The following is a 23,532-nucleotide window of genomic DNA, read 5'->3' as shown; positions in this document are numbered from 1 at the left end:
ACCTAGATTCTAGTCTTGATTTTGCCTACTAATCTCAAATTCAACATAAGTAAAATGAAAGGCTATAATTAAATTACACTAAAATCTCTCTTGGCTCTAATAAGCTACCAGACATACAGTCTGTTATAGTGTCAAATATATATTTTCTGCTACAGATAAGTTATTTGCACAAGTCTTTCTAACTGCTTCAGTTTATTCTACCTTCTATAATACTATTACAAGTATTATATTATGTTAATATAATAAGATTATGTTCAGTTATACAGAAACACATCAAATTAAGAAATAATATAGGAACATAGGCCAGGCACACTGGCTCACACCTGTAATCCCAGTGCTTTGAGAGACTAAGGCAGGAGGATCATTAGAGGCTAGGAGTTAGAGATCAGCCTAGGCAACATAGTAAAGCACCATCTTTACAAAAAGTAAGAAAAATTAGCTGGGCATTGTGGTGTACACCTGCAGCCCCTGGTACTTGGCAGGCTAAGGCAGGAGGATCACTTGAGCCCAGGTCAATACTGCAGTGAGCTGTGATTATACCCCTGTACCTAGCCTGGACAACAGAGCAAGACTATGTCTCTTAAAAAAGAAAAGAAATGATAAAGGAAAGTAAGAAAGTCTTCATTTGGACAAAATTTTAAGTCTAAAAATGAAATGCTAAATAAAGTTGAATTTTTTAAATCATAAAGGGCTTTGACAAAATGTTTTTCAAAACTGCATGTTTATATGTGTATAAATGTATACACTCACATATGCATTTCTGTATTTGTACACTTATGTATATTACTTGCTATTGGGGCAGCTCATATAAAGAACTTTATTATTTCCCTGTGAATAGTCAAATTTAAATAATTCTTTTTTATCTTTGGCATCTCCTTATGAAAAGGCAAGCTTCCTATGTCAGTCTATCATTTTAGAAAACAAGGTCCCATACTTATTCACATTATTAACTCAATAACTGTTTTCAGGAGAAAATTTATGTATTGAAGCTTACTCTTATAAAGAGGATATGGTCTAAGGAGAGAAACAAAACTTATGTTCAATTATTTTTCATCATTTAAAAAAAGACCTTTTACATTTTACTATGAATTAAAAAATTATTTGTGGATTTTTAGAAACCCTAGAATTTATGGGTCTTTTAAAACTTGACAAGTTGAGGATCTTTATATTTTCACTGATTAATTTTACCATTACTTAGTGGTAACTAACATATTTCCTGTAGAAGAAGTAAAAGACTTAAAATTGTTAGAAGTTTGTATTCTATTTATAATTTTCCTGATTATTCTCCGTGTGGAAGTCTTAGATTATTTGAGATGAACTAAACCTCATAGGGCTTATCTCCTCTAAGAAATCTCTGATACGGAGTAAGAGAGGAGCTGTTCATAAAAGGTTTCCCATATTCCTTCCATGTAAAGAGCTTTTCTTTATAGTGAACTTTTTTATGTCTACAGAGGTTTGATCTATAACTATATGCTTTCCCACATTCCATACATTTATAGAGTTTCTCTCCAGTGTGGATTCGCTCATGTTCAGTGAGGAATGAATACTGGCTGAAAGCTTTTCCACACTGATTACACTGATAGGGTTTCTCTCCAGTATGAATTCTCTGATGCCTATAAAGGTTGGATTTGCAACCAAAGGCTTTCCCACATTCTTCACAGGTATAAAGTTTCTCCCCAGTATGAATTTTTCGATGTTCATTAAAAGATGAATACTGGTTGAAGGTTTTCTTACATTCATTACATTGATAGGGTTTTTGTCCAGTATGAATTCTCTGATGTTCAATAAGAGTTGCAATACGTGTGAAGGTTCTCCCACATTCCAAGCATTTACACAACTGTTCTCCAGTATGAAGTTTCTGATGTTCAGCTAGAGATGTAAACTGGCTGTAACCTTTCCCACACTCATTACATTTATAGGGTTTCTCACCTGTATGGATTCTTTGATGTCTATGAAGTTTTGCTCTACAGTTGAAGGCCTTCTCACATTCACTACATTTATAGAGTTTCTCTCCAGTATGAATTCTCTGATGTACAGTCAGGGTGGAACACTGGCTGAAGGCTTTACCACACTCCTTACACCGGTAGGGCTTCTCTCCAGTGTGTACTCTTAGATGTTTGATAAGGGTTGAACTGTTGCTAAATGCTTTTTCACACTCGTTACATTTGTAAGGTTTCTCTCCAGTGTGAATTCTTTGATGAGAAAGAAGGGATGATCTATGGTTGAAGGTTTTCTCACATTCATTACATTTGTAGGGTTTCTCACCAGTATGAATTCTCTGATGTTCAATAAGATAAAGACTCTGGTTGAAGCTTTTCCCACATTCACTACAGATATAAGGTTTTTCTCCTGGGTAAATCTGGAGGCATCTTCTTAGATTAAAACTCTGTTTAAAATCTCCCCCAAAAGTATAATTCATAGTGGGTACACTTTCTATAGGAACACCTTGTTGTGTAACAAGAATTGTATTTGTAAATAAGCTTTCCCCCAATTCAAGACTTGTATGGTTTCCATCTCCACTCATGGTTTTCTCAAGTGAGGCTACTCTTTTCCTATGAGTTTTCCTCTCTTGCTCCTGTTCTATACTACTCTCAGACTCCACAGCTTCTCCAAAGTTGATGTCCCCATGACTATACTTAGTTGATTCTTTCTTTGTTATTCCCCAAGATGTTTCTTCTATAAATATGTCCTGTCTGGGAGGCAATCCTTCTATTTTAGGCCAGGTCTTGAAACCTGAAATAAATCAGAAGTATTTATGCCTCCCCTGCTGGAGAAAACAAACTGATACATCAGTAGGACACAAAATTACCAAAAATATTCATAAAACAGATTTGCAACCATTTGATCTCAAATATAGACTTGAACCTGGAGGAAAATGGAATGGATCATGGAAAAAAAGATACAATGATAAAAGAGTGATGTAGGAGAATAAACTAGGTAAATTAACACTAAAAATGAAGAGACTGATCCCTGAGAGATGTAAAGTAAGACAAAACATGCTTAGCAGAAGACATGAGGCTACAGAAAATGTAAGATGATAAACTTAAAATACTACGAGATACATTTTCCACTCTGCATATACTAGGCAATGAGACGGGCAACTTGTCTTTATTCTCTCCTTCCTACTCATATGTTACTTTCATTATTTTCCCATGCTTCTTTTGAAACCCTATATGCAATAATTTTTAAATATTCTGATTGTTTCCCTTAAACTTTATAATTTCATATATGATTGTGATTTCCTATCCATAATGTGTCAAACAGTAAAGAGTCTTTTAAAAAGAGGACACTGAGGGCCAGGCCCAGTGTGGCTCACTCCTATAATCCTAGCAATTTGGGAGGCTAAAGAGGGAAGATTATTTGTAGCTAGGAGTGGCAGACTAGCCTGAGAAATGAAATGAAAAAATTACATCTCTAAAAAATACAGAAAAAAATTAACCAAGCTCAGTTCAGTATGCTGTAGGCCCTGCTACAAAGGAGGGTGAGGCAGGACTGCTCAAGCTCAGCTCAGGTTCAGTGAGCTATGATGCTATCACTGTACTCTACCCTGACTCAGAAAAAAAAGAGAGGACATTCAGGTTTAAAAAATTACAACAGCCGTGAAATATGACTGCGTGGACAATATTTGATCTAAGTTCAAGATGTGATGTTCATTATTAAAAAAAAAGGAAAATATGGAGTAACAACCATATTGTGCAACAACCTATACCTGATTATTAGAGTAACAATTTTCTTCTTACTTCCCTTTTATCACCTTTCCCCTTTTCATTTGAACATGAGGAGAAATACATATATTCATTTCTTTTAATAAACTAGAACCAGAAGACTGAATTCTCTTTGTAGGAATCTTCTGAGAATAACGAAAATCTATAAAAGATTTGAAGTCAGTGTCCTAAATTTCTGAAATACACCTAAGCCCCAAGCTCACTTCTGATTCTAGATGAAAGGATTTAGTATGAGCTGATTCATGAGTATTCTGAGTTAAAACCTGGTTTTATGTAATCAATCCATAATTGGAAATAGATTAAAATTGAGTCATTGCAATTAGGTAATTGTGTGTACTTAAAAAATTTACACAACTCAAAATTACATCTAATTGGCCCTTAGCATCTCAACAGGGCTCGGTATTTCCAAGAATGTTTTCAGAGTACTGCCTCCTCATGACCAACCAGCTCATCTATTAAAAACTCCCTTGTGCCTATTTCCCAGTCTCTCACTCACCTATGCAGGAGTCTGAAGGGACTTCTCCTTCCACAGTGCAAGGATCCTCTCCTTGTTGCAACTGGCAAATCACCTTTGGCATTGAAAATGGAATCCCTGCTCATAAGGAAAGAAATGGCGTTTGAAGAAATGGCATGAAGAGTAATCCCAGGACTCACATACCACTCACTCTTAACCTCCAAGGCAAAGAAAGCAAGGCTTAGGAGGCAGAGTAGCCGCACTGGCACTACTGGGGGTGCTGGAGCTTTCAGGATGTGTGTCAGGAGGAAGGACTCATTTCAGAAACAATATAAGGCCCTGGCAATAAACAGTTCTAAAATGGGGCATGTCTATGTTTTCCAGAATCTAAAATGGGATTTAGTCATTGGCCCATTCCAAAGCAGAAACTCTGATTGGGGATCGAGTGTGAGGAAGGGCAGAGAAGGAGAAAAGAATAGCAAGAAGGGCATCACAACAAAAATGTACACTTTCAACTCCACGGCAATTTAACCTTTCCCAGGTGTACATCTGGGGAGAAAACTACAGACATTGAACCTCAAGGTCAAAGCTGCAAGGTGTTCCTAGAACAGATTCTTCATTATCCACAAAACTTCTTACCCAATGAGGCCAGGTTGTTATAGTTCTCCAGCATCACTTCCCGGTACAAGGTTCTCTGGGCAGAGTCCAGGTGCAACCACTCATCCTGGCTAAAGAGCACAGCCACATCCCTGAATGTCACAGACTCCTGTAACAGCAAACCCATTCCTGTTCAGAGACCATCATCTTCAACAGAAGGTGACACTGGGATGTGTAGCAATCAATTGTGAAAATGTCTCAGGAATTCTAAGTATTTCAAATCAACTAGTTATGAAATGTTTTGAACCACAAGTATTTATTGAGTACCAGTTAGGGGTAAAGACACAAGCCACATGGGTGAGGAGAAGAGCAGGGGTAGGGGAAAAAGGCAAAGTCCTTGCCAACAGGTAAAATAAATTCCTCAGCCCGGGGTCTTTGTAAGAGACTGAACGTACATGTTTACGTCCTCTTTTCCACGCAAAATCCAAATTAAATAAAATAAAAAAATATAAATCAGAATATATTTAGAGATATGGTGGGAAACTAGGTAAATGTCATCAGAACAAAAACATAAAGGGATTTGTGAGATATAAAATCTAGCCCGGGCCCGCCAAACAACAATGATGGCTGCAACCAAAAAATAGCCAGGCATTGTGGTGGGTGGGTGTGCCTGTGGTCCCAGCTACTTGGGAGGCTGAGCCCAGGAGCTGGATGTTGCTGTGAGCTGTGATGCCACAGCACTCTACCCAGAGGGACAGCTTGAAGTTCTGTCTCAAAAAAAAGAACCTCAGTTAAGCCCCAAAATGTGGGGAAGCAAGAGCTGGGCTGACAGCATCTCTTGTATGAAAGAACTAAATGAAGTACAAATGGGTACAATGCTTTAGTGGACACTTTGTATGTAAAACATACATCACTTTGTCCCTGTACTTCTAGGATTCTACCACAAGAAAAAAATCACACAACTGGATAGGGATGCTTGCTCAAGGATGCTTACAGAAACATTACTTTAAGTAAATGGTTGTGATGAGCTGAATAATGAATCGGTAAATGTTACATGTATGTCAAAAGGGACTTTGGGATCTGTTTAAATAAAAGATCTCCTGATGGTAGATTATCTTGGATGATTATCCAGGCATATCTGACACAATCACAATAATCCTTATAAGAACCCAAGAGGAATTCTTCAGATTTAAGTACCATGCTTTGAAGATGGACAAAAGGGCCACAAGCCAAGGACTGCAGGCAACCACCAGAAGGAGAAATCTGAGGATACAGATTTTCCCTGCAGATCCTTCAGAAGGAAACAGCCCTGCTTCACCCTAAGCCAGTAAAACTGATTTCAGATTAGGACTTTCAGAACCATAAGGGAATAAATTTGTGTTGTTTTAAGTTGCTGAGTTTGTGGTAATTTATTATAGTAGCAATAGGAAATAAAAACAATGACAAAGACTTGAAGACGATTGTGTGTGAAAACCCCACACTGTACCCCAGAAGTGCATTAATGTACATAGTTACCATTCAATAAAAAAAAAAAAAAAGACTTGAAGACAACCTACACTGGTATCAATAAGAGAATGGATAAGCAAACTATAGTACATTTATTCCATGAAATATTATGCGGCCATTAAATAAAATGAGGTAGATCTCTATGCTGACACTGGAATTTGACCTTGATATATTATTGATTCACATGAAAAAGCAAGCTACAAAATAGTACATTTGTTAAAAGCAATCTTTCACTTATTACTTCATGCCCTTCCATTAGGCTTAATTGTTCCCCCCTCTGTTCCTTTCTTTGGAATTTTTTTATATTCCAGTTTAATTTATATGTTGACTTTTTGGTTATGCCATTTTGCATTTTTAATGATCACTCTGAGAGCGATAATATACCTTCTTGGTTATTCATAGTATTCAGAGATAATGTTTCATTTCACATTGAACACCAGAATCTTTTAAGTAATAGGACACCACTACCTCTTATTTGTGCTATAGTTGTCACAAAGATTTTTCCCAGTTTAGAGTCCACTAGAGTTCACTGAGCATACTTACATAAGGCTTTTCTTTAAAGGTAAAGTACAATGTCTCAAGAGAAAAAAAGAGAGCAGGGAAGCCAAGAGACATTCCATGCCCAGTTTCCCTTATTTGCACACATAGACTATGCCTTGTCTCTGGATCTGCGTGAAGAATATTGGTTTGGGGAGAGCTCAAAGGAGTAACTCTCATCAAGGGTATTTTATATATTCAAGTGAGGCTTATCAAATCATTTAGGCCAGTTGCAAACTAATAGTAAAGAAGTTTACCAGGGATAGCCAGTGGCATTTAGATCTTAAACAAGACACAGGCTGCCCTTACATTGTTTTGGCCACAAGTCTATAAATAGAGATCCAAGCATCCCCACAGATGAAGACAGAGATTTTCCAGTACTGATGAAAATGAATTCTATCTCCACAGTTGTCATATATATGACATCTACCTATGTTGTAAGTCCCATAATGCAATATTGTAATTTTGCTTTAAAAAGTCATATGCATCTTAAAGAAATTGAGAGAACCAAGAATTTTATTCATATAGGTACCATTTCTAATGTTCTTCATTTCTTCGTAAAATCAGAGTTCCCATCTGGCCTATTTTCCTTTTAGCTTGAAGAATGTCTTTTAGCAGGCCATACAATGTAAGCTTGCTGGCAATGAATTAACTTAATTTTCCTTTTTTCTGAAAATGCCTTTATTTCACCTTCATTCTTGAAGAATATTTTCATTGGAATAGAATTCCAGGTTGATATTTTTCCTTCTTCAGCGTGTAAAATGTCACTCTATTGTCTTCTGGCCTTTGTAGTTTCTGATGAGAAGCTGATGGTCATTTAAACATTAATTCTCTTCATGATATAACTTTTTTCTGTCTGCTTTCCAATCTTTGGTTTTTGTGATTTGTATGTGACAATTCTGCCTAATATGGTAGATAATAGCCAGACTATTGAGTATATGAAGTACAGCTATTCTGAATTGAGATGTGCTATAAGTATAAAATACATACTATTTTCTTTTAACTTGAAGAACATGATTTATACACACACACACACAGTATCCCAATAATAATTTTATATTGATTAAATAAATATATTATTAATCTACTTGCTTCTGATAATTTTTTAAATGTGGCTAGTGGAATATTTTATATTAGATATGGGGCTTATATTCATGGTTCTCGCTATACTTCTATTGGACAGCATTGGTTAGTGATGTATCAGCTGTAGCCATCCAGTCTGGTGTTTTGTTATGGCAGTCCTAGCAAACTGATGTAAGCTTCTTGCTGCTATGTGCGGGATATACTCATAGCAACCCTATGTTCTATCTTTACTTCCAATCCCATCATCCTGGACCTTAGAACACTTCCAACAAAAGGCATTCCATTTCTTTTTAAATTTCATTAGCTTTTTAAAAAGTGTACAAATTAAACACGATCCCTTTGGAAAAATTAAAAAATTGTGTTGTGAATTCCTGTTCCCCCTGCCCTATGGGCAACCTCCTGCCCTCTTCCGTTCCCCCGCCCCTCCACCCTACAGGCCTTCCCAGCCCATTCCCATGCTCTCCAGAATTCAAAGAGGCACGGAAAGTCCCAAGTTTCACAAAACCCCCAAGCTCTCAGTAGAGGAACAATGTTGGAAAACTCACTGAGGCTTTATTAATTACTGTTGTATAACCATAACCATTGTGATATGAGATGTATCCACTGATCAATTATTGTTATATAATCATAACCATTGTTACATGAGACATATCCATTGACAACCAAGCTGTAACCCTGCCAATGGCAACGTTCCTCGTCCCCCCTGCTTAAGCTACGCAGAGAAAAAAAGGTATAAAAGGTAAAAAACCCTGCCCTTCGGGTGGCTTGTCTGAGAACAACGGCACCCTGTGCAGGTGTGAATAAATCACCAATTAATAGCATCTGAGTGGGTCTGAGTTTATTTTTTCATAACCCCAAGGTTATTTCAATTGAAATCAATGTAAATCACACTCAATCTTATTATTCACAACTTTTGTTCACGTTTAAAGAATATATTTCAGAATTCATATCCAATTATACTTGTAGGTATTCTTTTGCCTTTTTTTTTTTTTTTTTAGAGACAGAGTCTTGCTTTATCACCCTCGGTAGAGTGCTGTGCATCACAGCTCACAGCAACCTCCTACTCCTGGGCTTAGGCAATTCTCTTGCCTCAGCCTCCTGAGTAGCTGGGACTATAGGCGCCCACCACAAGGTCTGGCTATTTTTTGTTGCAGTTTGGCCAAGGCTGGATTCCAACCTGCCACCCTCAGTATATGAGGCTGGTGCCCCACCTACTAAGACACAGGCGTCACCCCTCTTTTGCCTGTTTTTTTAAACAAAAGGAAAACAGATACACGCTAAGGAATAGAAAGAGATAAAAGAATACAGTTGATATGTTAAATATTCTTTCCCAGCCCAAATCAGCAGTCCTATTCTATAAGTAGCTTGCATCAGTTTACTTTCTTTCTTTCCAGAGATTTTTTAACGCAAATATACATATGTACACATATCCTTTTTCTAATGGAAAAAGTCTCAATCCTGCTTTAGTTGTATGTAGTATCTAATGGATCTTGTCATATGTGCATAAACAGGCCTCTTTCTTTTTAATCACTATATAGGGTGGCTATAAAGTTTGTAAACATTATAATAAATAAATTCCATAATTTATTATATTACCTACCATAACTCATTTGACTCATTTAACCCTTTGCCTTAGTGATGGGTACTCAGATGGTTTCTATTTTTTGCTGGTGCAACGCATGATGGCCAATCTCACAAAGATAATCTCTGGGTACATATACATCTACATTTATAAGAGAAACTGCTAGAAACTGAACTAATTGGGTCGAAGTTAACACACATTTTCAACTCTTGACAGATGTGGAAGGCTATACTGGTGTCCATGACGACAACCACACCAATTTCTCTTCCATTTCACATGTTCTTCGCATAATGTGACACTGAAATTTCTCCCACTGAGAAGTGAGTTCTAAATTTCCTTTCCTTGAACTTGTGCAGGGGCTTCTAAGTCCTATAACTCCTGCAATTCAGTGGAAGTGATGCTATGTGACTTCCAAGAAGAGGCAGTTGAAGAATACACCTTTTAGCTGGATAACTGGATGGTCACTTTTTCAGTTTTTTTTTTTTTTGGTCGGGGCTGGGTTTGAACCTGCCACCTCCAGCATATGGGGTTGGCGCTCTACTCCTCTGAGCCACAGGCATCGCCCTGGATGGTCAATTTTGGAGCCCAGCCACCATGTTGTAAGCTCAAGACACATGAGAGATCACAGTAGATGTTCCATCCAATAGTCCTACCTACGGTCTCAGCCATGAGTTAAGAGCAAGCATTGACTACTACACATGTGACACTTTCGATGATTCTAGCCTTTAAAGATTTAAGTCTTTAAATTTTTCAGCTGAGACTCCAGACTTTCAATGGTAAGCTGTTTTTATAATTTAAAATTACTATATAATTAGAATGCCAGCAGATGAAAGAGAAAATGCAGCCGAGGGAATATCTGAAATAATAATGGCTAGAGAAATTTCTAAAATTAATGACAGATATCAAATCACAAATCCAGAAAGCTCAGAGAATGCCAAGCAGAATACCAAAATACGCATACCTAGGCAAATCATATTCAAACTGCAAAAAAACAAAGTCAAAGAGAAAATCTTTAAAGACACAGAATAAAACATTATGCCTACAGAGGAACAAGGATAAGAATCACAGTAAATCTTATTAGCAACAATGTAGATAAGAAGACAGTGAAATGAATTTAAAGTGTTAAAACTTCTTCCAGGGATGCTGTCTAGAGGATCTCAGAATGGTGCAGCATTTGACATACCATTGTAGACTTTCCTACAATACAGCCTCTAACAAAACTAGGCTGTCCCGAATCCCTGGTAATAAAATTGTTTACCTTTATACCAAGAAGGCTGAGAATGCACCAAAATCTGCATGTGGTGTGTGCCCTGGCAGACTTCGAGGGGTTCGTGCTGTGAGACCTAAAGTTCTTATGAGGCTGTCTAAAACAAAACAAAGAAAACACGTCAGCAGGGCATACGGTGGTTCTATGTGTGTGTGACAGCATCAAGCATGCTTTCCTTATAAAGGAGCAGAAAATCATTGTGAAAGTGTTGAAGGCACAAGCGTAGAGTCAGAAAGGTAAGTGAGAAAATGGAGCTCTTTTGAGTAATAAAAATTAAAAGACTAAAAAAAAAAAAAATAAAGTTTTAGATAAAAAAATTGCCAACCTAGAATTCTATAGTTTGTGAAATTATTCTTCAAAAGGGATGAGAATTAGAGACTTTATCAGACAAAAACCAAGAGAATTCATTACCAACAGACCTTCCTTCTAATGAATGATAGATGCTCTTCAGGGAGAAGGAAAATAATACAGGTCAGAAACTTGAACCTACATAAAGATAAGAGGAATGAAAGAGAAGGAATACATGATAAAATAGAATACTGTATTTTTCATATTCTTGATCTAAAGATAACTGCTTACATTAATAATAACAATGTACTAGGTGATTACAGCATATAGATGAGTGAAATGAATGACAGCAATGTCACAGAAATGAGTGGAAAGTACTGGGGATTCTTTCTTATAAAGTACTTGTACTACCCATGAAACAGTATGTTATCTGAAGGTGGACTTATATTAGTTGTATGTTTATATTAAAAAGTACAGAGTAACAACTAAAAATGTTTTTTAAAAAAGAAGCATAACTGACATGTAGAGACAGTAGAAAGGTCCCTGTTTGCTATACTAATATAAATAAATGCCTGAATAAATAAATAGGAAGAAGTAGGTGGTGCCTATGGCTCAAAGGAGTAGGGTGCTGGCCCCATATACTGGAGGTGGTGGGTTCAAACCCAGCCCTGGCCAAAAAATGGAAAAAAAATAAAATAAATAGGAAGAAGTGACAATCTTCCATGCAGATTTCCAAATATTTTATGTAGATTCCCTTAAGGAATAACTCACCACTCCTTAAATGTGGGCTGTACATATTGTCTTCTATCCAAAGAGTACCACATGGGATAGAAAAAGAAAGTAAAACTTTATAATGGAGAAACGTGATAAACAGGACCTTAGGTGATCAAGGTCAACATCAACAGTGATAAATCATCTAATTAGTATGCAATTTTGGTAGGATGTCACTTTACCTCTGTAGTTTTCCCCCTCGAGACCCATAATCCTAGCTTAATAAAGAGAAAAACATCAGAAAAATTACAATACAGTGAGGTGGCCTAGAAAATACCTAAAGAATTCTCCTCAAAACTATTATGGTCATTATCAGCAAGGAAAGTCTGTCAGTGTCACAGCCAACAGGAACCTGAGGAGACATGAAAACTCAATGTAACATGATATCCTGGATGGGATCGAGGAAGAGTACATTAGGTAAAAACTAAAGAAATGTGAATGTAGACTTGAGTTAATAATAATGCATGAATACTGCTTTATTGATTGTAACAAATGGACCACACTAATGTAAGATGTTAATAGGGGAAAAGCGGCTGCAAGTATATGGTAATCATGCAATTTTTCTTTAACCTAAAACTGTAAAAAATTTAAGATTTTTTTTTTTAACAATATGGATAATACCTAAAGAAGGTACTGAATTACTGCAAAAAACAATGTAATTAAGAAACCATGACCATTAGGCAATCAGTACCAAGTTCCATGTGCCCTTCCCTAGATGATAAATAATAAAATGGAAATAGATAAGCAACAGTTATAAAATGTACAAAGAGCCCCCTACATATTATGTTTTTTTTGCTACTTAATTTTTCTAACAGGCAGAAGAGAGAACTTTATCCCTCAGTACTCTTAATTAGGACAGAAGTTGAGATTGGATATTACTATTGAACTGACTCAAATGGGGTATTATAAGACCTGTAATTGGATCACCCTAAATCTTCAAGAGACTTAACTGAAAGGTTTAGATATTGAATTAGCTGTCCACAAAAGACTGACTCCAAGTTGCCAACAAAATCTTGTGTATATATGCCCTCAGTTTAAATGAGGCAGGAAATCTCAGATAGCGTAGAGCCCTACCTTTGGGCAGAGGGTAGCCCAGATAATAGCTGGGTGTTGCTTCATACTCCATTTTGCTGCTCTTTTATTTTGCTTTCCTGAGATGTCTATTTCCTTGTAATTAAGGAATCAAAGTAAAGTCCAGCCTAGTGAGTGATGCATAACAAATTTAGTATGTCCTAAAATACTGTTGCTGCTAATATTAATAATAGTAACAGCCAGCATTTATTGAGATTTTATTAAGTATATGTACTATTCTCTGCTTTCTCAGACCATAATGGTAGCAGTATATAGGCTGTCTTGTCTGGATTCAAAAGCCAACTGTGTGACTTTGACCAAGTTACTTGCTTCTCTATGGCTCAGTTCCCTCATCTGTAAAATTTAGTCCTCTTATGACAGTGATTCTTAACCTGTGGGTCGCCACCCCTTTGGGGGTCAAATGACCTTTTCACAGGGGTTGTCTAAATAAATCCTGCATATCAGATATTTACATTACAATTCATAACAGTAGCAAAATTACAGTTATGAAGTAGCAGTGAAAATAATTTTACGGTTGGGGGTCACCACAACATGAGGAACTATACTAAAAGGTTGTGGCATCAGAAGATTGAGAACCACTGCCTTATAAGAATTAAATGAGTTAATACATAAAAAGAATAAATATTTTTGTAGATAGTAATACACACACAACACCTGGCACACAGTAAATGTCTGTAGTTATTACTGATATCAATGTTCACACCAACTCAATGAGGGATGTATAGTGTGCCAAAAAAATGTTTACACATTTTAAGAAAGGAAAAAACTATATTAAATTTGTAATATTCAAGTCATGTTTGACTTCCGTCTGCAATTGTAAGAGGTGCTCAATGTGACTTGTACTCATCTTTTGTTATTGTTGTATTGATAGGCAGCACCTGTGGCTCAGTGAGTAGGGCACCGGCCCCATATTATGGGGGTGGGGGGTTGAGGGTGTGTGTGTGGCAGGTTCGAAACTGGCCTGGCCAAATAGCAACAAAAAATAGCCAGGTGTTGTGGCAGGCACCTGTAGTCCCAGCTACTTGGGAGGCTGAGGCAGGAGAATTGCCTAAGCCAGGAGTTGGAGGTTGCTGTGAGCTGTGATGCCACCGCATTCTACCGAGGGCAATAAAGTGAGACTCTGTCTCTAAAAAAAAAAAAAGAAGAAGAAATATTGAGTATTACAAATTTAATACAGTTTTTTCCTTGTTTAAAATGTGTATACACTTTTTTGGAACCCTCTGTATTATTAACCCCACTTAAGAAAACAAGGCATAGAGAGATAAAATAACTTGATCACAGTCACATCCCTACCTTGGATCTGAAGTCATGAAGTCACTCACATTCTAGAGTCCATATTTTTAGCCTATGGGCTATCACTACTTTTTGGAATGCAGTCAGTGAAAAACAGAGGTTTCAGGGTATGGTAGAAAATCTGCACAAAGGAGACGAGGAAAGGGAGCCAATGTTGGGGGAAAGATGGGACTTCCACATGGAAACATTTAATAAAGGATTGGGAATGACAAACTGGAATTTTATGAAAAAGATTAGACCTGAGGATAGAGATTAGCGAAAATATTCAGAAATCAGATGGTTTAAGTAACGAAAATGAATCTCAGGAGGTGCCTGTGGCTCAAAGGAGTAGGGCACTGGCCCCATATGCTGGAGGTGGTGGGTTCAAACCCAGCCCCGGCCAAAAACTGAGGAAAAAAAAAAAAAAAAAGAAAGAAAAAGAAAGAAAATGAATCTCAACAGGGAAAGAACAACAACAAAAAAAAGGCGGGGGGGCTGGTAGAGAGTCTAAGTAGGGGGAGAAAAAGGATGAGAGGTGATAAAGGCATTGATTAATCAGATAAGAGGGACATTTGGGCTAGGCACTTTAGCTCATGCCTGTAATCCCAGCACTTTGGGAGTCTGAGGCAGCAGTATCCTGTGAGTCTAGGAGTTCAAGACCAGCCTAGGCAACACAGTGAAACCCTGTCTGTACAAAAAATTTAAAAAAGAAAAAAAATAGGTGTGGTGACAGTCTATAGTCCCAGCTACTTGGGAGACTGAGGTAGGAGGTGTGGTGACATGTCTATACTCCCAGCTACTTGGGAGACTGAGGTAGGAGGACTGTTTGAGCCCAGGAGTTCAAGTTGAGCAGTAAACTATAACTGTACCACTGAGCTTCAGACTGGGGGCAGAGCAAGACCCTGCCTCACAAATTAAAAAAAAAAGGTTCAAGGCTCATGAACTCCCAGTGCCAGCATCAAAGCCCAAGCCAAGCTGACTCCTTTTGGGATGCCTTTAGTCTTCCCAAACCCCCAATATCAGTTCCAGCCTTGAACATCAACTCAAAATATCCTTGCTTCTTGGATGTTTCCCCTGACATTTAATCATATTTCCTAGATGAGTACCATGAACTCCCAAGAAAGGAAATAATATTTTTCATCTTTGTATTCCCAGTGTGCTGCACAGGATCCTGTGCACGGCCAGTGCTCAATAAATGTTTATTTAGAGTGTCTTTGCCCCAAATGTGACTATATCCTCTGTAAAGTCTAGGCCTGCCTAATACTCCATATTCCTCACCAAGCACCTATTACAGCAAGAAGCATGTATGTTCAGAGATGACTCAAATTTTGGTCACAAATTGAACTTGGGATACATCAAAAGTGTTGTGGGAACAAAAGAGGCAGATTCTTCCACAGTCTCTGGATATGCTCCAGATCCTGGGAAAAACTTTGAAGGTCTGGATTATCCACAGTCTTCCTTTGATAGAAAAGTACCTGGACAAAGTATGGAAATGTGTCTACCATCTTTGAATCCAGAAGACAATTAACAAAAAAAACAAACTTCACTTACTGTCCTCTGAGCAGACAAATCCACTGCCATTGCTTCCTTCTTAGTTTTCCTGTCAGGGTAGGTCTGGAAAGAAAAAAAGGTGTCATGAGGAACTCTGGGGTCAAGGGATGGATTGAAGAAAGGAAGTTACCACCCATAATGGCCACCAGCTACCACATAATGGCCACCAGCTACCACATAAGTAATGTGAACCAAGCAGAAAGAGCATTTACCAAGCCAATCTGCCAACCTCCATCCTTTCCTTGTATTAGCCAGACCCCTAAATTCTGTACACTGATGCTCTAACCTCCATCTTAGGGTCCATTAGCGACCTATAAGCAAATTGTGACTCACCCACAGATATCTAGAGTCATTAGACAGCTTTATACTACAAACTCCAGCAGTCACAGTGAATATGAAGTTTTGGGGGATGCCACTTTCCAACTTAGGTAGCCTATTCTAAACTTGCTTGCCTTGCCTGCCCTTTCCTCCCTGTAGAAACTGCAGTAGAGGTTTGACTACATTCACCCATGCTCTCTGCTTCATAACGGGCCCCAGGACTTGGCCCTTCCCTGGAGGGCAGTGTTCTCCCTAAGGAACCATGAATATAATACTACCTGTAAACTTTGCCAGTCTCTCCCTCCAGGTCTGGGTCTGGCCTTATCATATCCCACCTAAGGTAATATGATTGACACAATGCCCCCGCGCAAGGCGCAGGTGGCTCTGCTCCCCCTCTTAAATCACAGCTGGAAACAGTTTCCCATTCACAGCTGGAAACGAGCTTCCCCCGGTAGGAGGGGTGGAAACCCCACCTGACTACAGAGAGCAAGGGAAGAAGATGCCAGAAGCAGCTTCTGAATGAACCTGCAGAGGGAAAATTGGTGGAGGAAAACTGCAGTGGAAGTACTCACACACCTCCTCCACGCCAAGAAATCGTGAATGCTTCCAGTGGATTATTTTTAATCTTTACAACACCTCTATAAATACTGCTGCTCCACTATCCATATGTTAAGGAGACTGAGAACTAGGGAGACATGACCTGCCCAAAGTCACCAAGACGAAAAATAATAGAAGCAGGAAGGCAATCCTGGTCTGAGTCCGTATTCAGCAAATTACCCGGCCACTCTGAGCCTCGGTTTGTTCATCTGTAAAATGGGAAGTGTACAGCCAACCCATCTGTTATCTGAGGTTTAATCAGTTAATTCACTGTAGGCGCTAGGCCTAGGGGTACGTTCTCTATAGGTATTAGCTATTGTTTTTATTATTTCCGTTTTACTAAGAAATCTCAGAAAAGCAGTCACAAAGGACGGACAGACACGCATCCCCGCGGTCCCGGCATACCCTGGCTCACCTGACAGGGCCGCTCCCTCCCCGCGGGCCTCCTAGGCACCAGCGCGACGCCCCGCAGGGCCGGGCCACCCAGGCCGCTTCGCAGAGCAGCACCTCTGGACCCCCTGGCCGCGCAGACCCTGCCAAGGCTCCGCACGCCGCCCCACTTGCTCGGCTACAGGCGCGGGCTCCAACTGCGGTCCAGAAGAGGAAACCGGGAGCGCTTCAGCCCCAGGCGGACGGTTCTCGCGGAGCCAGGAAGCACCACGCCACGAGACCCCCACAAAGGCCGCGAGCCGTCCTCGTAGCCCAGAGCTCCCCCAGAGGACTACGATTCCCGGCATGCCTCGGGTCCCCGCCGCTATGCTTCCCAGAGGCCCACGCGGTGCACGCAGTGACTTCTGGGAGATGCACAACCATTCCCGGGCTATCTGTTTGCCTGCGAGGGAGCGCGCCGGCGCCGGAGCTCCCGCGGCGGGAGATGCTGCGTTAGTCAGCCGGCGGGATTGGCCCGTTAGCAGGCAAGATGATTTGGAAAAACAATCTTTTCTCTTTTGAGACTCAGAGTCTCCCTTTGTCGCCGGGGCTAGGGTATAATGGCCGATGAAGCGATGTCCCTGCCTCAGCCTGCCAAGTGGCTGGGACTCAGGCGCCGGCCGCCTCAGGGCTGCTCCCGCCTCCGCCTCCCCAAGTCCTGCGGTCCAGGCGTGACCCGCTCGTGCTGCCCAGCACTCTTTCAGATGCCTTAAGGAGGGTCAGTGTGCAATTGCTTCCACCACTCGTGATGATTGTTTTCAATTATTTTAATGCGTACCATACACGAAAGGTAACGTATGCATAGGTGGGGTTTTTGTTTTGGGGGGTTTTTTGAGACAGAGCCTCAAGCTATCACCGTGGGTAGAGTGCTTTGACAGCACAGCTCACAGCAACCTCCAATTCCGGGGCTCAAGCGAGTCTCCTGCCTCCACCTCCCAAGTAGCTGAGACTACAGGCACCCGCCTCAACGCCCGGCTATTTTTTGGTTGCAGCCGTCATTGTTGTTGGTGGGCCCGGGCTGGATTCGATCCTGCTAGCTCAGGTGTACGTGGCTGGTGCCTTAGGCGCCGAGCCATAGGTGGGTTTTAGAATAATAAAATGAATACCAAAACTTCCTTGGCTTTTGGAAGCCTTCGCCACAAGGTTCTGCATTTTCCTGAGTTGCTTACAGTATTCCCTTGTTTAGTTTGTAAAATGATTACTCCATATGCATCTGCCCCTAAACATTAAATTTTACTTTCACAAGGTTTTTGATCTTTATGTGAACGAAATGTTATATATATATATATATATATATATATTTCCCCTTCCATTATTGCTCAACACAAACACTTTTAAATTCGTCTAAATACATCTGAAGTTCATTCATTTTCATTACAGGATTCCAATCATTCATTCAACTTAAAAAAAATAATATAATATTGAACACCTATCTTGTGCCTGGCATTGTTCCAGATGCTAGAAATACACCAGTGAGCAAAATTGGCAAAACCTGTGCACACGTGCAGCTGAATTCTACTGGGGGAGAGGAAAGACAGATTATAAACAAGAAGAGTATTAATGAGCTATTTTATTAAAAAAAAAAACAAAAATGTTTTGAGACAGTGATGTGTAAAGGAGACCAAAATATTTCATCCCAAAATATAATTCTTTGAGATGGCTATTTAGAGTGCTTGCAGACAGGAATAGCCCTACAAAGCTGTCTTTTATAGAGGAGACTTCTATCTGTAGAGGAAATAAAGTGAAATAAACAACATATGAATAGGCTGGCTTTCACTGAGGTCCTCCCTTGTCCAGATCTAGGAAAGGATTTACTGAGAGTTTGACACCTTTGAAAATCTGACAGAGAAACTTTAACCACAGGTTACCATCTGTTTGCTACATGTGAGGTTACATCTGCAAACAAGACCACTTTCTCCAGGTATTTTCTCTTCTCTCTCCCATAACCTGTCTTTGCCATGATCCAAATCCCTATTATTCCTGTAACCTTAAGATGGTAAGTGTCAACCATCTTGCCTTCCTCTGAGTTTTTATATTTTGTATGACCCCTATGCTTATATGCACGTTAATAAAACTTGTATGCCTTTTTGTCCTGTTAATCTGTCTTATCAGTTTGTTTTATGAAAGACTCAAAATTCAAACCTTCAGGGGAAAAATTTAAACTTCCTTAGAAATGCTAACAAGAATAAGAATGGGAGCAGTAACTCAAGAAAGAAGTTTTACAATTTTCACAAACTGGTTAAGAAATATTTCACTGAGAAAGTGGTTGAAATAAAGACCTATAGAAAATGAGGAGTGAGGAGGGAGCCACATTAAGTATTTGTTGGAAGGCTCTGGAAGAATGAAAAGCAGATCCAAATACCATGAGGTGGGAGCATGCATGGCCTGTTGAAAGAACAGTAAGGATGTGTTACAGCCCAACCAGATTTCATTGCCTGCTGCTCAAGAGGAAGCCAATACACTGAGACAACAGGGGTTATAGCAGAGAAAGGTGCCATGTGAGGAGATGGAGGAATATCTCAAATTCACATTTCAAAGAATTTGATAGGAAGGGTTTTGGTGGGCCACAGGCTAGGGAATCGGATCTGCTGATAGGCTGGGAATAAACTCAGGATTAGGAAGTAGAAATTGTCATCTTGTGCTAAGTCAGTTCCCTGAGCTTCAAGACCAGTTGAGTTGGTTCCTTAGGCCACTTGTCTTGTTTTGTCAGTCTACCTGAATGCAGGGTCTGAAACGTATCTCAAAGACCAGTCTTAGGTTTCACAAGGGTAATTTATCTCTGGGAGCAATGAACAAAGCTAAGAATCTTTATGATTATCAGCTATGTGAATCCTGAGTAGTAAGCAATTATAGGAAAGCAAGCTAGGAAACAATGGCTGGTATATGTATGTATGTGTGTATACCTATGTCTATACACACACATACACGCATGCACACACACACACACATATTATGCCTATACCTTTGTAGTTAACCTTATAGCCTTTTATTATTTTTATAAAGGATAGTTTCAGATATTGTTGCTGAAGCAGAAAGAAATAGGAGAGAGTAGTAGGGGACCAGAAACAAGGGGGTCAGAATGTGTGGGCACCTTTTGGATTTTGTCACTAAATTTTACACTGGATGAGATGAGGATGTTCTGAGCAGTGGAGAGTCACAAAAACTCTCTCCATGGTGAGCCTTTAGTCAGGCTTGTCTAGAGTTCTCTTTTTAGTTGTCCTCCATCCTATCTTTGGCCCACCCAGCCCAATCTTTGCAAAGAATTCTGGTAAGTTAGTTTAGCAAGAATCTCCGTAACCTTGATATCTGATCTCCCTTAATATCTGATAGAGTTCATCATCCCTAACCTTTGTTGTGTTAGCAAGAATGCTGTATGGCCAGTTTAGCAAGAATTCCCTTGCTCTTGGTGTCTCTTCTTAGTAATTGCCCATCCACTTGACCCCCCTCAACCAGACCCTTGGCTGTAAATCTCAGCTTGTCCTGTTGTATTTGCAGTTAATCCAAATCTCTCTCCCTTATTGCAATGCCCCTGCTGTACCACCCTTGAATGAAGTCTTTCTTACTTCAGTGTAAAAATAATTTTTTCTTTAACAAGAGATGTGCTCTGGCTTCTGTTTTTATTTATTTACTATTTTTTGAGACTGAGTCTCTGTTGCCCAGGCTAGAGTGCCATGACATCAGCCTAGTTCACATCAGCCAAAAATTACTGTGTTCAAGTGATCCTCCTGCTTCCACCTCTCAGGTAGCTGGGATTATGGGCTCCTGCCACAGGCATGGCTAATTTTTCTATTTTTAGTAGAGATGGGGTCTTACTTTTGCTCAGGCTGATCTTGAATCACTGCAATCAAGTGATCCTCCTAGCTCTGCTTCCCATAGTGATTCGCTATGCTTAGAATAAAGTGAAGGGCTCAAGGGAAAAAGCATAAATACTAAGATTCATTAGGCTATTCTGGACTCTCTGTGAGAGAGGACAGCATTTGAAAATGAGTAGCATTATGAGAAGTGGTTGGATTCTGAATTCATTTTGAAAGTAGAGCTGGTGGGTGGTGTAGAAGAAAGAGAGGAGACAGATGATGATGAAATTTTGGAGCTGAGCAACTGAAGGAAGTAAATTGCATTAACTGAGACTGGAAAAACTATGGGAAGAGCAGGTCTGGAAGGGGCCAATGACCAGGGGTGAAAGATAAAGATATGAGAAATGAGTTATGAATACACTAAGTTTGAGAAAGCTATTAGACATCCAGCAAGGATTTTGTGGAGCCCATTGTGTATATGAATCTTCAGTACAGGACCAAGGTCAGGGCTAGTAATATAAACTTGATAATCATATAAATAGTATAAAACTATGTGGTCAGAAGGATAGGATTAGCTATGGAAAGAGAAATAGTCCAAAGTCTTATCCCCTGAAGCAATTTCTTTATTAACAATCTGGAACAAGAGGAGGATCCTGTAAAAGAGAAGTCTAAGGAAATTCAACAAAGTAGGATATCCTGTGATATAAGAGAAGTCTTTGGTCTTTGTCTCCAATTGATGGCACAGAGCTTCTAAAACCCTTGTAATTTCCTCTTTTGTTATGATATTTCAGTTTTATACTATTAACAGAAAAACATCAGATGTTACAATAATTTATAGAAGCTTTTTCTGAGCTGAATATGAGTGACCACAACCCTGGGAAACACAGTCTCAGAGATCCTGAGAAAGTGGTTGTAGAGCAGTCAAGTTATAATTTTGTTTTATGCAGTTTAAGAGACAGGAATTGTAGGTAAAATTATAAATTGATACATGGAAGGTGTACACTGGTTTGGCCTCAAAAGGCATCCTGCCCCTACCTCAAAGTAGGGGGGGCTTATAGGTTATAGGTAGATTCAGAGATTCTTTAATTTGTAATTGGTTGAGAGAGTTAAGCTTTTTATAAGCTTGGAGTCAGTAGAAGGGAATGTTTTTAAATAAAGAAGTCTGCTAATCATAGAGCAAGCCCTAAAATATTAACTCAAAGTGATCAGTTAAAGCAAACTGATGGTCCACAGGGTGATTTAACCTTTGCATTTCTTGACATCAGGTCTTGTTTATAATGTAGTATCTCATTGCCACAAAAAGTCTGTTTTGCTAATCTTATATCTTGCGTTTAACGTTCATCCCGGTCAATTGTTGTGCCTAAACTCCAGAAAGGAGAAGGTATAAAGAGGCATGTGTGACCTTCCCAGTATGGCTGGGAATAGAGTTTTAAGGTTTTTGTGGGGGTCCTCTTGGCTAAGAGGAGTTCTGCTCAGTTCATGAGCTTAAGATTTTATTTTTAATTTACAGCTTAAATCTTTCAAAAGCTTTTAGAATTTCCTGAGTTATAGCGGTGATAGGAACATCTTTGGTATTCATAACAAGCCATTTTGATCATACCTAAATATCTTGAGGGGGTGACTTTGGATGGGGATCCTAGATAGCCTCAGAATGGGGCTGATCACGATTCAGCCCCACCCACTAACCTCTGGGTAGGAAGGTCACTGTAAATTAAGTGCTATAAAAAGTCTTGAAATAAGAGACTTGAGTTTTGGGATTGGTGAATACCTTGAGATGCTGGGAGGGTGGTATCTCCAGAGAGGGCATGGGATCTCAAGATCTCCTCCCTATAAATATTGCCCAATTCACCTCTCCTATCTGGCTGTTCGTGAGTTGTATCTTTTATAATAAATCAGTATTATTAGTAAAACTTTCCCTGAGTTCTGTATATTATTCCAGCACATTCTTGAACCTGAGGAGATACTCATGGAAACCTCTGATCTATAGCTAGTTGACCAGAAGTACAGATAGTCAGGTGCTCACAACTGGCTTCTGTTGTGGGTGCAGTCTTGTAGAATTTAATGCTCCAATCTGTGGAATCTGACACTAACTCCAGATAATTAGTTTCAGAATTAAATTGGACACCCAGCTAGTCCTCAGAAAAAAAACAGAGAATTGATTGTTGGTGTTAGAGAACATCCCAGTGTATCCTGAAGGTCAAGTATAGAAAAAGTGTTTACCAGACTTCATCACGCCCATCCTCAGAACAAGATAAAAGCTCAGAAAACTGAAAACCAATAACTCTTCTTAGATATGTATACATCAGAAACTTGAGGTCACAGAGCAAACTAATCCCTTCAAATTGAGGGGACACATAGGCATGTGGATGTTGTCAGAGTAAAATGGAGTCACTGATCTTAAAAGAATCCTGACAGAGCCAGGGAAGGCCAGGAAGAGAAGACAAAGTTCTCCAAGAAAGGCTCAATGAAAACAATAATCTTGCACAAAGGCCATCTCAACCATACACAACAATACTTCTGTAAGGACACTGGCCCAGCAACAACCCATCCAACCTTGGGCTGTTATTGATCTTTGTAACCAAGGATAATTATTTCATAACAATTATGTAATCCTCCTCTTTTTTTTTGAGATGGAGCCTCAAGCTGTCCCCCTGGGCAGAGTGCCATGG

General features: G+C 39.4%; 1 protein-coding gene and 1 pseudogene across 1 annotated transcript; one reads left to right on the top strand and one right to left on the bottom strand.

Annotated features, from left to right (window-relative positions):
* Positions 1-693: 693 nt before the first annotated feature.
* On the bottom strand, positions 694-17,095 carry ZNF354C (zinc finger protein 354C). The gene is made up of 5 exons (XM_003799176.3): positions 17,056-17,095; positions 15,726-15,788; positions 4,819-4,945; positions 4,222-4,317; positions 694-2,733 (listed from the first exon to the last, which is right to left on the bottom strand). Exons 2-5 carry the CDS (start codon positions 15,753-15,755, stop codon positions 1,319-1,321), a joined length of 1,668 nt encoding a protein of 555 aa, XP_003799224.2. The 5' UTR covers positions 15,756-15,788; positions 17,056-17,095; the 3' UTR covers positions 694-1,318.
* LOC100965238 lies at positions 10,582-10,995 on the top strand (annotated as a pseudogene).
* Positions 17,096-23,532: the final 6,437 nt, after the last annotated feature.

Source organism: Otolemur garnettii, unplaced genomic scaffold (assembly GCF_000181295.1).
Source record: "Otolemur garnettii isolate 467f Iridium unplaced genomic scaffold, OtoGar3 scaffold00146, whole genome shotgun sequence".
NCBI lineage: Eukaryota > Metazoa > Chordata > Mammalia > Primates > Galagidae > Otolemur > Otolemur garnettii.
This window is presented reverse-complemented; position numbering and strand designations above follow the sequence as displayed.